The sequence below is a fragment of the Pelophylax lessonae genome (genome assembly GCF_965119305.1).
Source record: "Pelophylax lessonae genome assembly, chromosome: 8".
Classification (NCBI taxonomy): domain Eukaryota; kingdom Metazoa; phylum Chordata; class Amphibia; order Anura; family Ranidae; genus Pelophylax; species Pelophylax lessonae.
The window spans coordinates 66,445,111-66,462,658 of record NC_138775.1 but is presented as its reverse complement, the minus strand read 5'-3'; the positions used below and the strand labels follow the sequence as shown (position 1 = coordinate 66,462,658).

The window sequence follows — 17,548 nt, the reverse complement described above, 5'->3', positions numbered from 1 at the left end:
CCCGGAAATAAAACGACCGAACACGGATTTTTACCCGAACATACAGTAAAGTGTCCGTGTCCGTGTTCGGGTAAAAAAAATCCAATTATTCGGTACGAACACGAATAATACAGTCCGTGTTCGCTCAACACTACTTAACAATAATGCTGAAGCTGTGTAGTGAAACTAGTGATTAGGATCAGTAATCCAAATGCAATAAGGAGGCATCTGTAGCATTGATACATTTTATGCAAAAGTACTTCAGTCCTATACATCTTTCACAATAGGGGCCTGCCCAGATTCGAAGAAAGTGGATTGTGACACAACCACCTCACTAAACATTTGATTGTTGAGTCAATTTGCCCATTTTTTTCTGGCAGTACTATATATTTTGTGCACATGGCCTAAGTTTTATAGTACAAGTTCCATGACATGGTAATAATTATAACCCATATGCATTCAAAATAATAATTGGATTAAAACTCTTTGTTTCATCTAAACTCTTGGAAGCCCCCTTTCACTGTGCTATTATCTAAGCTGTAGATTTTGATAATTGTCTACCATCTGGTCCATGATTTCTGGCTGTCAAGGGACAGAACTGGTGGTTGGTGTTAACATGGATACATTCAGAGGGCATGAAATGTACTCATGTTGAGCCTCTGACTGGTTACAGTAGTTGGTTGGTTGGTTGGTTGGTTGGTTGGGTGGTTAGGCTAAGCTAACCAATCTGTAGCATTGTCTTAACACAGGTTACATAACAGGAGATTGGGTATGAAAGGTGTAATAGAGGTTAGACGTAGGGGGGTTTATAAGTGCTTTACAGAATTGAATCTCCCCACCTTTTTTAGTGGTGATCTTTTCCTCTTTGCTAATAGATTATTGTGCAAAGCCCCTCTAAGGAAAAGATTGTAGTGTACCTGAAACATTACATACAAAGTGCAAAATAGAGCTGTCTGTATGACAGATTCTCAAAAGAAACATTCTTACGCATTTACATTTGTATTTGTCTGAGTATGAAATACTTTTAGTTATGAGCTGCAATGAATAATTAATTGTCTGTAAAAATAAAAATCTCCAGATGTTAATATATTCTGAACTGTATTTGATGGCATCAAACTTTGTCTAACAGATGGAGATTACAGCCTTGCTCTAATCTGCTTACTGATTCATTGTCTCATAAAGAGAAGAGAGCTCACACTGATCATTTGTGAAATGGAGCCATATTTTGTCTGCTAATGAAGACGTTCCTTTAATGTTTTCATTCTGTGCACTGCAATATGTTGGCACTGATGTTGGGAAAGAGCAAGCAGATATATTTCCATCATTCAAAAATTATGGATAAAACCCCACTCAGAATTAGAAGGTTTAGGACACACTTTTATCATTGGGGCTTGGACCATGGTATTCCCTAAGGTTAAGTATTACCTTGAAGACTGTTATTCCAAGCTGCTGCCATAATTACTGTACATAAAAGCCAGCCAGAGCACTGATACACCTGTCAGCCACTTTGAGCTCCCTCCAGGTGCTGTACTGCTGTTTTCACTTTAATTTCTTTGCACCTGATTTGCATGAGACAGAGTCAGCGATTGGTTGCCTCTGCCTAAAAAGGCAATTGGTGCTTCTGTCACAGAACTGCGAGGTAGGAATGTATGTTAAAATGGCAAAGCCCACAACTGCTGACAGGTAAGTGTTTTAACAGTAGCTTAGTGCAGTGGACCTAAAGCTAATATTGGCTTTTGGTTCTGCTATAGAAAAAACCCGGACCTGTGCCTAGACTCTGGAAATGTTGGGTAAAGTAAAGAGAGCACCAGATTTATGGTTTAGAGTCCTGTTCTATTATTTTTGTCAATAAAAAGGCTAATCAACATGTTTTTTTTGGGTTTTAACTCATTCTCTTTCATCAGGGCTTGTGCAGGTGGGCTTAAATAAATCTGGACTAAGATGTAGTGTCTTAGATTTCTTTAGCGTGGATTAAAGGCCTGTTTCATTTGCCAGTCTAGCAACCTAGCAGGCACTAGGCTGACACTCTCTTCACCCTACCAAACTTCCTATTGCCAATCTGAGAACCTCTGCTTCAGACCCAAAAGGATGTTAGAGAACATCCCCTTATCTAAAATATCAACATATATTTGAAACAAATATCAGCCACCAACATATTCTAATTTCCCTCAAAGAAGCCTAAAGTAAGGATAGAAAAATTAAAGCTGCTGTAGTTACCTTGCTTTAAAAAGTAAGGGATGTCATATCAATCCTTGCCTTACTACTTGGTGGAAAAATAACTGAAGATGAAATCGGTCAAGGCACCTAAATACTATTACTACTACTACTTAATACTTAGTAATTAAATGATGTGGAACACACAGCCAGTGGAGTATGGAATCCTCCTGATCTGCAAACTTACATTGGGCCAGAGACTCACTGAATTGTGAGGAATTATACAAATAATGGCCTTAAAGTTAAGAACTGCCCGGAAAGGAACTTAAAGAAGGTATCTGGAGATGTATTAAACATGGACATTCATTGGCTCACATAACTGTCTATACACGCAACAGCCTCATCTTGTGTATTGATAGTTCAGGTGGCCAAAGTGTTTTGAGTATTGTTGGATGCAGGCAGCTTGTTGGTACTTGGAGCTCTTTAAAAAATACTTCAATAAGGTGCATGGTCAGCTTAACATTCAGACTGTCATATGTTTCAAGTCTCCCCCTGTATGTACAGCATATAGAAAAGTTTTATTACCTTCTTCATATCATTTCAGTGTGCATCTTTGGATGGCAAATGTTCCAGAACTTGTGATGATGATGTAAGTACATTCTAAATGCTAAGTTTGTGTTTCTATATTAATTGTCAAATAAGGAAATACTTGCTGCTAAGAGGAATAGCAGCATGTCAGGATAGCACAGATGTTGCATTAACAGTTTTGTGGTGCTGGTGCCCATTGTAACAGGTTTGTATGCATAACCAACTGTGACCAAGGCCTATCGCTGAAACACGTTAGCCACTACCTTATACTCACTGGGATGTAACAATAAAGAATTTGAAGGAATACAGAGTTGCTGGCTGTCCTTTTTATCTTGACATAACTAACCAACACCCTATCTCAGATACCTACCATCTGCACCTTTAACAGTTCTAATAAAGACTTGGGAGGAAGTTCAGGTTAGGCGCTACCATGGGCTCGCCAGGTTTTCAAATCACCAGAAATAAGGAACAACCTGTGATGCAGTGAATAGCCTTTCCCTGTTCAGATGAATCACAAGAGCCAATCATTTTAAGGAATTGATAACCCCACCTCCTTTCTATAAGGAGGGGGGTCACAGCAGCCATACTGCCAGTGTGCATTCCAAATCTTAGGGAGAAGTGATCATTCTCTTTAGGAATAAATGCTTTTAATTTTGTCATTAGTACACATTCCTAAAGGCAGTGCTTGGCTTCTCATGCTTTTTGCTTGATGATATTATTAGCCCTACAAATGCCCAGAATTTAGAACAAGATTTTCCCCGTATAAGGTTTTTTGTTAAAGTTTACAGTCTTTGTGCAAGATTCAAAAAACTGTTCACAAACCAAACCAAGGCAGATTCATCCTAGAGAAAACCAGGAACTCTTGGCTTAGCATTTCAATGAGAGTCATTTACCACCAGGTGTGGTAAATATTTCTGTGAGTTTGCATTTGGCTTTTTAATTGTAACAAACCCATTGAAGCTGCACTTAGCTGTTGCCCCCTTGTGTTCCTTTTACCACCAGGTGACAACATGATAAACTCATGACTGTCTTTTTTACCTCATACTTATGTTTCTGTTCCTGCTTTGCCTGGATTTCTACCATGCTCCTGTCACCTTTTTCCTCTACTCCTAGTAGTTGCTTGCCACTCATGATAGTATCCCTCTATAGCAACCATCCAGTTTCTACACTATAAATGAAAATGACAACTGAAGGGTGAAACAACAAAAGTTGGATATCATTGGCAAAACAGGCAGTCCCAGACATGGTAAATGGCCCCTTAGCATGCCTTGTTACTCAGCCTAGACTCATCTTTCCCCATTCTGTGCATCACGCCTTTACGTATTTCCGCGTGTACAGCTTTGCTGACTCATAGACTTCCTGTGACTACTCATTGCCATTGAGTACCATTTAGTACAGACAGACTTGTGCGTTGTGATTTGTGAGGCTCTGACATGGTTGCACAACTCCTGATACATAGGCCCCAAGGAGCTTAAAGAATTCAACAAGTGGAGCATCTGTCCTTAATTATTTCATTCAGAATTACAGAGAAAATACTTGACTGCTAGTAAAATAACCCCAGTGCACAACTACTTCATTCCTTTGATGTCATCTAATGAGCAGATTGGAAAGATTGTATTCACTTTGGACACATTAATGCTTTTAACTTTGCTCCTTAATTATCTTAAGACCGTATTTTATTTAGAGAATTATCTGAAGCCCATATTTTATTTAGAGGTAAACTCCCATTCCCGAAATGCTTTAAAGGGAATGCATGGTGAGTTTGATCATATTTTCTTCTTTTATTTATTATAGTCAGTACTAGTGATGAGCCAAACGCACGTGGGTTACTGAAGTTCAGATGCCAAATCCGAACCCCATTGAAGTCAAAGGGAGCCAAAGGTTAAAACATTAACCACTTGCCAGCCACCCTATAGCAGTTTTACTGCTACAGGGCAGCGACTGTGTGCCGGATCATGTATATATATATATCTTCTGGGCAGTGGTTTCCAATGCACGCCACCGGTGGCTCGCTCCCACTGTGATTATGCACAGCAGGAGCCAATCAGCAGGTTCCACATACTCAATGTCCGCTGGTACCTGCCGATCATTCGTTACAAAGGCAAAACGGCAGTTTATGTAAACAAGGTAGATTGCCGTTCTGTCGGTAGGGAAAGCATGGATCCTGTGTTCCTGCAAAAGCAGAGACAAGGATCTATGCCTTCCCCGAGTAAAAGCACCTCTCACACAGTTCACAAACACTGGCTAGGCACACAGTTAACCCTTTGTTCGCCCCTGATGTTAACCCCTTTCTAACCAGTGTCATTAGTACAGTGACAGTGTATATTTTTAGCACTGATCCCTGTATTAGTGTCACTGGTTCAAAAGTGTCAGTGTCTGATTTGTCTGCCGTAATATCGCAGTCCCACTATAAGCCACTGATCGCCGCCATTACTAGTCAAAAATAAATAAATAAATAAAAATTTCATAAATATATTCCATAGTTTTTAGGCGCTATAACTTTTGCGCAAACCAATCAATATATGCTTATTGTGATTTTTTTACCAAAAATTTGTAGCCGAATACATATTGGCCTAAACTGATGAAGAAATTTGATTTTTTACATTTTTTTTTTTTTTATTGGGTTTGTTTTATAGCAGAAAGTAAAAAAAAAATATATATTTTTTTCAAAATTGTTGGTATTTTTTTGCTTATAGCACAAAAAATAAAAGCCACAGAGGTGATCAAATACCATCAAAAGAAAGCTTGATTTGTGGGGAAAAAATACATAAATGTATTTGGATGCAGCTTGGCATGACTGAACAATTGTCAGTTATTGTAATGCAGTGCCGTATCAGAAAATAATGGCCTGATCATGAAGTGGGGTAAATCTTCCAGAGCTGAAGTGGTTAATGACCATTTTATAGGCTAATAGGCAAAGTATTGAATTAAACAGGCAGTGCTCACCCCCTTCACCCAATTCCACATATGAGAGAAAACAGTGGTTAAATTCTCGCCTCTGTAAGACATTCAGTAACAAAAAAAACCAAAAGAAAAAAAAAAAAAAAATATATATATATATATATATATATATATATATATATATATATATACAAACTTTTTTCTAGCTATTAGGTAGAATTGACACATCAAGTTAGAGACTAATGCTGGGTACACACGATACGTTTTTCTTCCTTCAACTTACAAATTTTTGTGCAAATGCGTGTTTGAAAATCTACTAGTCTATGGCCAGCTTAAAGTGGTTTTAAATCTCAGGCATGAAAAAATGAACAAAGCACATCCCACTATAGTGTGTACTAACGTGAAGCAGCACTCATGGGGGTTGGGCTACACTGGCTTAACCCACCACCAGATCCCCAAATCATACCTGGTACTTCTGGGAATAGGGTACACATGGACATTCCTCCTGTCTCACACAATTCAGTGCATGAGCAACCTATCACCAGACTTGATCATATCATAAAGGGGGCAGAAGGGACATATTTTCCCCTGTGCACATCTCCACTCTTATAAAGTGGAAATATAAATCGAAATTTGGGGTTGCTCAAGCAGTAAAGGTAAGGACAGTCACGCAGTGTGGCATGCATATCACATTCACAGACAGGTGCACTTTGCACACACGGGAGCAGTGTTCCGAATGCCAGCCCAATGCGGCTAATACAGGTGTACTTTACATCTTTCAAAGAATATGAACGACTCCGAGATTGACAAGAAGATTTTTCTAAACAGTGCAATATTATTAGTTGCTTCTACAGCCAGATTTTTGAGTATAGCCTTAGTGAATGTGTGCAGAAAGGTCATTTCATGAGACTATTATAATGTAGGTGACATTACAGGTGTGTACTATATGTCCTCTGTTCTGTTATCGGGCTTGTCGTAACAGAAGGATCTTGTTACATAGCAAATCCGTCCCCTCTAATGGTATTGTCTGTCTTTTGCTTGTCATCTAGTTTTGATTAGGACAAATCATGTGTAATTATATCCTTTACTTTAATCCGTATTTGTCAGCATTAATCAGGTGATAATGGAACATTTACTGATCTTGATTCAGATTTGAGGGCACAGAGTGGGTTGATTTTTATCTGATATCGATTTCATTTTTCCAGGTGGTGTATAGCACAAAGCACTATACTATGAGGCCTTTGGCCCAAATATTTCTGAAATGTTCAGCTCTAACTGATTGACTTGAGTCATTTTTTTTTTTGTTCAACGCACGGGACATCGAATATGTGGATGGGGAATCCTCCCTGTATTCTGACAGCGTTGATACTTTCCTGCCATGAGAATACACCAATCAGGACTGCTGGTTATAGCAGCTGTACAAACAGCCTGCCCATACATGGATCAAAGTTCATCCGGGCCCTGCTACAATAGCCAAATTTCGATCCATGTATGCCCAGCTTTATATACAGCTGGGCAACTGTAGCCTATAAGTATGGGATTGTACACCCCATTAACACCCATCATACCATAAGAACAAATTATAAAATAAACACACAACAAGGATTGTGGAAAAGCTTAGGCCGCTGCCCCTTTATTGGGTTTAAAACAATTTTAATAATGAAATGAACTTTGACTTTTAATACCAAACAGAACCTCTGTTAACCATTAACAGACCAACATGCTTAGTCACTAAGACTCAAGCAGCAATATCTTATACCAACCAAATAACAGTTTACCAACCACTGTCCACCCACAAAGTGGACGACATTACCCAAAAAGATAGACCTTCGTTATCAAACAGAACTGTTGTTAACAAATAACAGATCAACATGCTTAGTCAGTAAGACTTAGAGCCCATTCATATTAGCGCGACTTGTCAGGCGACTTGTCAGCCTGACAAGTCGCGGTCGGTCGCGGTCCATTGAGTAGTACAGGACCGTTCTAATAGGAGTGACACAAGTCGCTCCGACCTAGAAAAAGGGTCCTGTACTACTTTTGGGCGACCTCAGAGCGACTTGCATAGACTTCCATTATGTCTCCATAAAGTCTCTGCAAGTCACGCCGAAGTCACGGTGCAAGGCGGTGCACGCGACTTCACAGGTCACCCCCCAAAGTCGTGTCACGCTAGTCTGGATGGGCTCTTAAGCAGCAATATCTTCTACAAAAAACAGCGTACCAACCACTGTCCACCCACAAAGTGGGCGATGTTACCCACATAAAGGTAGACTGCAATGAGGGGAAATAAAGGGGGAGGGAGGGTGGGAAAGCAGGTCAAAAGATCCAGAAGGAAGGCTGAGGAGAATCCCAGCGGTGAGTCCAGCTGACAGACCTGAGGTAAATGCTGACTCCGTCCATTGACAGGAGAGGATATAGGTAAAAGGTTACACTCATTGGCTAGATGTTTCCCGCCAAAAGATTTGTCACCAATCCAGTGCTCAGGTAAATCTTCCTAGCCACAGCAGGCAGCTTGTCACCTGAAACACAAAACAGAAAAAACTAGCAAAGCAGCCATAGAGAGACATATACTTAACAATCATCATAGCCCTCTATTAAAAGTAAAATTTATTTATAAAACAAATGGATGTTAGGGGTGACAATCCCATGGGGCCACTTCTCTATTGTATTCTTTCGTGGCCCTGACATTACACTTAAACTATGTACACACAGGCCTCTAAAAAATATGTATTGGCTTTTACTGAGTGGTCATAAAGGGATCAGTACAATTAAAGGGTATTGCTGCATCACCAGAAGGCTTTGTGGTCCTTGTTAATTTTAGTCCTGTATAATGGGGCCGGAGATTAAGGCTTTGTTGAACATTTATGTGTATTAAAGTGACTTTATTGGGTTGATTTACTAAAATTGGAAAGTGCAAAATCTGGTACAGCTGTGTGTGGTAGCCAATGAGCTTCTAACTTCAGCGTGTTCAACTAAGCTTTGACAAAAAAAAACAAAAAATAAGTTGATTGGTTTCTACACAGAGCTGCACTCTCCAGGGTTAGTAAATCAACCTCTAAGTTTAAAAAAAAAGAAATTCTATTCAAGTATTTAAGCAGGTACATGTATTCTTCTTTCCTGTAAGTGGCACTGTGCCAATGCTACTGTAGCACAATTCCCAGCCATTTTGATATGGGCCCCTTGGGTTACCGTTAGCAACAACAGCACATTTAAGCATGTTCTCCAATAAAATAAAAAATATATATGTAAATTTGAGCAAACCCGACAAATCTAAGATCAAATACCTACCATTAGGAGTAATGAATGGGAGCATCAACAACAGATCAAATGGTGTCTTTCAGACTGAACTATCTATGATGCACAACCATGTAGGATCAAGCAAAGAGATGGCCATAAAAGAAGGCTCCCCACACTTTACTATACAGAAGACAAAAAAAAACCAAAAAAAAAAAAACAACATAAGTTGTGCCAAGCTAGTGTACATGAAAAATTATATCACAAGTATATCTCACCATAGCAGTGTGGCAGACTGGAATACCAAATACCGAATCCATTTATGGTCCCTAAATGAGCCAAATCCTCCTTTATTTGTGTTTTACATGCTGCCCTTCCAAACACTGAAACTCACAGTGGGAAGGTTTTGGTACTTTCAATCCAGAAAGAAGTTGGCAGGACTAGGTGTGACCAGGTATTGATTGACAAGCTACAAGCAATGACGATGATGAGACCCATGCCCCCTACAATTTTTTTTTTATCTCACTGTGGTACAGGCAGCCACAGCCTACATGAGAGTGGCAACTCTGCTCTGAATTCAGGAGCAGTGCAGCATTGTCACACCATTACAAGAAGCTGCATATGGAGGATTTTCCTATGAGGCTGAAAAGGTAGTTGTAGGACATTACAGGAGGGGCTAGGGGAAAACATAAGTGCTTAAGGACTTATAATTAGGTGCAGCAGTTCATATGTAGTGTAACAGGAGGCCATCCTTTTTGAAGGAACTCTGTAGATGTGTTGCAGTGTCTTGCCCTTGGCTGCCTAATTTTGCCCCCAAAACCAAATTTTTTTTCTTTCCTAATTACAATACCCAACTTTTTGCACTCCTGTATTTTCTTAAAGTGTTACATACACATCCTATAGTTTTCCTAGAAAAAAAGGCATGCTAAGTGATTTAATTTAATGATTAACGAGCAAATATCAACAGCACAAACAGGTCACAATGTAGCAGAATGTAATCCTTTATTTGCAGCTTGTCTACCAGAGGTTGGCCTCTAGCTAATGATTCATTTGTCTTTAATTGCACAGACACCCCAGCTCTCAAGTCACATAAGAGGCAATGGAAAGTGCTGCTGGGCTCACCTACATTTGCAGACTTTATAGAGCTACCTGAAGCCAACAGCCAAAGCATTGAATTCAGTATCCAATTAAATACACAGTTTGAAAGACTTTAAGAGGCCTAAGGGACTCTTTCCTTTCATAAACCTCTGCCACCCCTCTCATTCAGCAAGCAAATTAAAAATATTACCAGTTCCCTCTGTAACTGCACAATGTTTTCATTAATACACCATCAGAGTCCTTCCAGGCAGCTGAGGGCGGTGGGACAATTGCACCAAGCTCATTGTAGCCTCTGAAAAGTTTAGTAAGGTCTGACAACCTCCACAGAATTTAGAATAAGCTTTTGCTTCCAGCTTGACTTCCGCCCAGGTTTGATGCATTGCTAGGAAATTGAAACTGTTTAACCACTTAAGCCCCAGGAAGATTTTACCCCCTTCCTGACCAGGGCCTATTTTGTGATTCGGCACTGCGTGAATTTAACGGACAATTGCACGGTTGTGCGACGCTGTACCTAAAAGAATTTGATGTCTTTTTTTTCCCCACAAACAGAGCTTTCTTTTGGTGGTATTTGATCACATGTGCGATTGTTTGATCATGCGCTATAAACAAAAAAAGTGCGTCAATTTTGCAAAAATAACAATATTTTCAAATTTTTTTATATGAAATTCCCCAAAAAAAATGTAAAAATCAAAATGTTTTAACATTTTCGGCCAATTTGTTTTATGCTACATATGTTTGGTAAAAAAAAAAATCGCAAAAAGCTTATTTTTGATTGGTTTGCGCAAAAGTTATCGCGTTTACTAACAAAGGAAAAGATTTTTTTTTTTTTAACGAGTAATGGCTGCGATCTGCGATTTTTTTTGCGGGACTGCGACATTGCGGCAGACAGATCGGACCCTTGACTGACATTTTTGACACTTTTGGGGTTACCAGTGACATTACTGCAGTAATCAGTGCTATACATATGCACTGTTACTGTAAAAATGACACTGACAGTGAAGGAATTAACTGTATTTGAGAGGGAGGGGTTAAGTGTGTCCTAGGGGCGTGTTTCTAACTGTGATTGGCTGTGGCTACTAGTGTAAGAACAGAGATCAACGGTCCTACATAGTAGAACCGTCTGATCTCCATTCTTACACAGGGAAGAATGACAGGCGGTTTTGTTTACATTTGCCGCCTACCTTTCTTCTGGTGTAACGGACGATCGCGAGTGCTCGGCGGGGAGGTCCGTGACCGCGCGGGAGCGCGCCTCCGGCGGCGCTCGCTCGCTCCCTAGAGCCTCCCAGGCTAGCGACGTAGCCCTACGTCGCTTTGCCTGTGAGGGGCTGACTGCCGACATAAAGAGTCGGTGGTCGGCAAGCGGTTAAAGGAAGACTATATTGGTTTGAGGGTCAGTGTTATTTTATTGCATCAGTCATTATTTTCTCGTTTTTTTAAAGTAGAGGGTTAGAACAATTTTTTTTTATTTTTTGCTGTATGTGGCCCTTTAGGTTAGATTGGCTAGATTGGCTGTTACAAACCAAATGTAAAGAGAAGTCACCAGGACATGTTCTAATGGGGACACCTATTCCAATGAGAGATGTCAGGATTGGAAGTCCAACCATGCTTTTCTGTTTTGTCTCTGGGACAGGAAATATTATTTCTGTAAATTAATGCTTTCTAAGATTAGTTTTGAACTTTCCTCCTCCAAGTTTGAGGGTATATCCCATGTTCTTATACTTGACAATATTATAGCAATAAAAATCTAAAAAAAGTTCTAATATTTCTGGCTCTATTCAGTAATGAACATCAATTTTTCCTGGAGTTCTAGTTTAATTATGCATTTGTTATTTTTTATATTATTTATTATTTTATATTTTGGGGCATTTCTATGTTTTTAAATCAATGCATTATATCTGTGCATTACTATCTCTCTCTTTATTTAACCCCCTTCAGCCCCCGAAGGTTTTACCCCCTTAATGACCAGGCCATTTTTTGCGATACAACACTGTGTTACTTTAACTGACAATTGTGCGAACGTGCGATGCTGTTCTCAAATAAAATGTATGTCCTTTTTTTCCCCACAAATAGAGCTTTCTTTTGGTGGTATTTCATTACTTCTGCGGTTTTTATTTTTTTGTGCTATAAACAAAAGAAGACATACAGTTTTGGAAAAAAAACAATATTTTTTACTTTATGCTATAAAACATATCCAATAGAAAAATATAAACACATTTCTTCATCAATTTAGGCCAATATGTATTCTGCTACATATTTTTGTTAAAAAATCCCAATAAGTGTATATTGATTGGTTTCAGAAAGTTGTATCGTCTACAAACTATGGGATAGACTTATGGAAGTTTTATGTTTTTTTTTTTTACTAGTAATGGCAGCAATCAGCGATTTTTAATGGGACTGCGACATTGCAGCGGACAAATCTGACACTACATGACACTGTTTGGGGACCAGTGAGACGGATACAGTGATCAGTGCTAAAAATAGAAGGAACTGTCACTGTATAAATTACACTGGCAGGGAAGGGGTTAACATCAGGAGCCATTGAATGGTTAAGTGTGCTCCTAGGGAGTGCTTTCTAACTGTGTGGGGAATGGATGCACTAGAGGAAAACAGAGCAGAAACACAAGATCTCCATTTTCCTCTATGACGATCTGCCTTGCTTACATAGGCAGACATCGTGTTCGCTGGACCCGCTGATTGGCTCCCATTGTGTCCAGTCACAGTGGGAGCGGGTGGCTGGCAGCGCCCACGCCCTACACCCAGAGCCCGACCCAACGAACTGGTAAATCAGTTAACGCAGGAGGGCTGCCCTACCACAGTATGTCTGCGTGGGGTGGTCCTCAAGTTTAACACATTGCAAAAAATTTCCGAATCGTTATGACAGAAGTCATCTGTCTCTAATTGAAACCTCAGATTAAGCATTTTGATGGAGAGGGAGGAGTCACTGTTCTGGTTTATTCTTGTTTATAGGAAAGTTTTGCTTGAGCTTTTGAGCTGTATAAACAACAGAGGTGGTACAGAGGTAGAGGAAAATATGAAAAGGTTCCTGGAACTTCACATACTGGCTGAAATTGAGAAAACAAAATATCAAGATACACTTTGCTTATACAGTATCTTACATAAGTGAGTTCACCCCTCACATGTTTGTAAATATTTTATTATATCTTTTCATGTGACAACACTGAAGAAATGACACTTTGTTACAATGTAAAGTAGGGAGTGTGCAGCTTGCATAACAGTGTAAATTTGCTGTCCCCTCAACATAACTCAACACACAGCCGTTAATGTCTAAACCGCCGGCAACAAAAGTGAGTACACCCCTAAGTGAAAATGTCCAGATTGGGCCCAAAGTGTCAATATTTTGCTTGGCCACCATTATTTCCCAGCACTGCCTTAACCCTCTTGGGCATGGAGTTCACCAGGGCTTCACAGGTTGCCACTGGAGTCCTCTTCCACTCCTCCATGATGACATCACAGAGCTGGTGGATGTTAGAGACCTTGCGCTCCTCCACCTTCCATTTGAGGATGCCCCACAGATGTTCAATAGGGTTTAGGTCTGGGGACATGCTTGGCCAGTCCATCATCTTTACTCTCAGCTTCTTTAGCAAGGCACTGGTTGTCTTGGAGGTGTGTTTGGGGTCGTTATCATATTGGAATACTGCCCTGCAGCCCAATCTCTGAAGGGAGGGGATCATGCTCTGCTTCAGTATGTCACAGTACATGTTGGCATTCATGGTTCCATCGATGAACTGTAGCTCCCCCTTGCCAGCAGCATTCATGCAGCCCCAGACCATTACACTCCCACCACCATGCTTGACTGTAGGCAATAGTGATGAGCCGAACACCCCCCCTGTTCGGTTCGTACAGAACATCTCGAATAGGGGAAATTTTCTTGCGAACATGCAAACTCCATTAAAGTCTATGGGACACGAACATGAAAAATTCATAGTCCTAATTTTAAAGGCTTAAATGCAAGTTATTGGCCCCAAAAAAGTGTATATTGGGACCCAGGTACTGCCCTGGGGGAAATGAATCAACGCAAAAAAATATTTTTAAAAGGATCTTTTTTTACAGGAGCAGTGATTTTAATAATGCTTAAAGTGAAACAATAAAAATGAAAAATTCCTTTAAATATTGTGCCTGGGGGCCCCCCTTAATCTGCCTGTAAAGTGGCGCATTTGTGCAATGTTTCTAGCCTGCTGAAGCAATACTGACATTCCTAAAGGAAAAAATGTCATTGTGCTCGTGGCTTTAATGTATTGTCGGCTCCCGGCAATACAGGTAAAAAAATGAAAAAAACGGCGTGGGATCCCCCCCAAAATCCATACCAGGCCCCTCAGGTCTGGTAAGAATTTTAAGGGGAACCCCGCACCAACATAAAAAAAAAAATGGCGTGGAGTTCCCCCTAAAATCCATACCAGACCCTTATCCGAGCACACTGGCTGGCCAGGATGGGGGTGGGGGCATGCTGGTCACTGCATTGAAGGGGGCACGGCACGCTGGTCTCTCTGCATTGAAGGGGGCGCGCTGGTCTCTCTGCATTGAAGGGGGCACGCTGGTCTCTGCATTGAAAGGGGGCACGATGGTCTCTCTGCATTGAAAGGGGGCACGCTGGTCACTGCATTGAAAGGGGGCACGATGGTCTCTCTGCATTGATGGGGGCACGCTGGTCACTCTGCATTGAAAGGGGGCACGCTGGTCACTGCATTGATGGGGGCACGCTGGTCACTCTGCATTGAAAGGGGGCACGCTGGTCTCTCTGCATTGAAAGGGGGCACGCTGATCACTCTGCATTGAAAGGGGGCACGGCACACTGGTCACTGCATTGATGGGGGCACGCTGGTCTTTCTGCATTGAAAGGGGGCACGCTGGTCTCTCTGCATTGAAAGGGGGCACGCTGGTCTCTCTGCATTGAAAGGGGGGACACTGATCTCTCTCCATTGAAAGGGGGCACACTGGTCACTCTGCATTGAAAGGGGGCATGCTGGTCACTCTGCATTGAAAGGGAGCACGCTGGTCACTCTGCACTGAAAGGGGGCACGATGGTCACTCTGCATTGAAGGGGGAATACTATACCTTGATTACTGAAGGCCCCTTTCACGCAATTTTTTACAGCGTTTTTTGCCGCAAAGCAATGCCTATTACATTTTTCTGTTTGCGCCCCCCTCCCCCGAACTTTTGAGCACCAGCCGCCACTGGTGGTGTTCTACCACCTACGCCACTGTTAAAACTGCTTAAGCTAAGCACACTCTCCCTAACTTTTATCTCATCCACTGTGTGTAGGGTGAGATAGGAGTTAGTTAGTTAGGCAGGGAAAGTGTACACAACCTAAACGTACTTGACTGGTGGCGTAGCTGGTAGAATACCAGGCTGCCAACCCCGGTGGTAGTGAGATGGAATCCCTTGGCCAGCGGGTGATTTATAAGTGGAATTTTAGAATGAATAATACATTGCTAGCAGGGAGAGAGATTTTTGCCTTTTTACAGTTTGTTGAGTGCAGTGTATACCACAAAGTTATTTATATATTTATATATATATATATATATATATATATATATATATATATATATATATATATATATATCTATATATAGGCACTTCAGTTTATGTCAGTATTGCTGGAAAAAACGGCGTGGGGTCCCCCCCCAGGTCATACCAGGCCCCTGACATCAGTAATTTATTCACTGCACCTGAGCAGTGCATTGTGGGGCAGCTGGTGACGTTAGTTCACTATATAAGAGCTGTCAAAATCAAAATAGCTCATTCTGCAGGAAGCGTGCAGGGAAGCAGCAGCTTCTTTTTTTTTTTTTCTATTTTTCGGGCGGACAGGCGACAGATCATCGGGGGACAGTATTTTTTTATTTTTTAATAAAAGACTTTTCCAAAACTGGCTTTTGTCATTATTGTTTTGTACACTTTTTTGGTAAATGGGTAGGGGTACCATGTACTAGGGATAGACCGATATGTTTTTTTTATGGCCGATACCGATATTTTGGTCACAACGTATCGGTATCGGCCGATATGGGCTGATATTTTGTACATTTAAAGTTTTGAAAAGTAAAGACAATTTTTGACATAAATCTGGTACTGAACATGTTAATTTTTGTTTAATGCTTAATAGCTGGCTTGCTGGCACTCTGTGGTGGCTGACTGGCACCCTGTGGTGAGTGGGTGGCTGCTGGCTGGCACCCTGTGGTGGATCGTTTCCTGGCTAGCACCCTGTGGTGAGTGGCTGGATGGCTGGCACCCTGTGGTGGGTGAGTGGCTGGCTGGCACCCTGTGGTAGGTGGCTGGCTGGCACAGGGGCTGTGGGGGGCTGACTGGTACAGGGCCTGTGGGATGCTGGCTGGTACAGGGCCTGTGGGTGGCTGGCTGTCTGGCACCCTGTGGTGGGTGGCTTGCTGGCACCCTGTGGTGGGTGGCTGGCTGGCAGGCACAGGGGCTGTGGGTGGCTGGCTGGTACAGGGCCTGTGGGTGGCTGGCTGTCTGGCACCCTGTGGTGGGTGGCTTGCTGGCACCCTGTGGTGGGTGGCTGGCTGGCACAGGGGCTGTGGGTGGCTGGCTGGTACAGGGCCTGTGGGTGGCTGGCTGGTACAGGGCTTGTGGGTGGCTGGCTGGCTCGCTGGTACAGTGCCTGTGCCTGGCTGGTACAGGGCCTGTGGATGTGGGTGGCTGGCTGGCACTGGTCTGCTGTGGGTGTATGGCTGTAATACACTCCCGCGAGACTAGTCCCGACTCAAGACGAGGCTGTCCAAGGCGAGGGAGGCAGCCTAAGAAGGCAGAATGACGTCACAAAAATATTGGCAATATCAGCCAGTTCCGGGCCGATACCGACACATGGGGGGTGGATGCTTTGGGGTGGGGGGCAGTAGGTTCGACTCAAATTCAAAGCTCATCCCTAGTAGGCAAGACACGCTTGTCTTTGTACTCCTCACCTGGTTGCCGCCACACACGCTTGAAACCATCTGAGCCAAATGAGTTTATCTTGGTCTCATCAGACCACAGGACATAGTTCCAGTAATCCATGTCCATAGTCTGCTGCTTGTGCATCATCTTTAGAAGAGGCTTCCTTCTGGGACAATAGCCATGCAGATCAATTTGATGCAGTGTGCGGCGTATGGTCTGAGCACTGACAGGCTGACCCCTACCCCTCCAACCTTTGCAGCAATGTTGGCAGCACTCAGACATCTATTTTTCAAAGACAACCTGGATATGACGCCGAGCACATGCATTCAACTTTTTTGGTCGACCATGGCGGGCCTGTTCTGAGTGGAAGCTGTCCTGTTAAACCGCTGTATGGTCTTTGCCACCGTGCTGCAGCTTAGTTTCAGGCTCTTGGAATTCTTCTTATAGCCTAGGCCTATTTATGTAGAGCAACAATTCTTTTTTTCAGATCCTCAGAGAGTTCTTTGCCATGTCGAACTTCGCTAGTAGCTCGTAGCACTAACGAGTCACATGACACCGTGGATTGGAAAATGGCTAATTGGGCCCAATTTGGATATTTTCATTAGGGGTGTACTCACTTTTGTTGCCAGCGGTTTAGACATTAATGACTGTGTGTTGAGTTATTTTAAGGGGACAGCAAATTTGCACTGTTATA

The 17,548-nt window shown here is 42.0% G+C and overlaps 1 protein-coding gene across 4 annotated transcripts in view; it reads left to right on the top strand.

The window, feature by feature from the left end:
- The window catches only part of CACNA2D3 (calcium voltage-gated channel auxiliary subunit alpha2delta 3), a 1,429,924-nt gene that overhangs the window by 1,269,802 nt on the left and 142,574 nt on the right, over positions 1 to 17,548 (top strand). For all 4 annotated transcript variants that reach the window (XM_082265096.1, XM_082265095.1, XM_082265094.1 and 1 more), the window contains one exon: positions 2,738 to 2,782. In XM_082265096.1, coding sequence (XP_082121222.1) covers positions 2,738 to 2,782 — 45 coding nt within the window. The remainder of the gene's footprint in view (positions 1 to 2,737; positions 2,783 to 17,548) is intronic.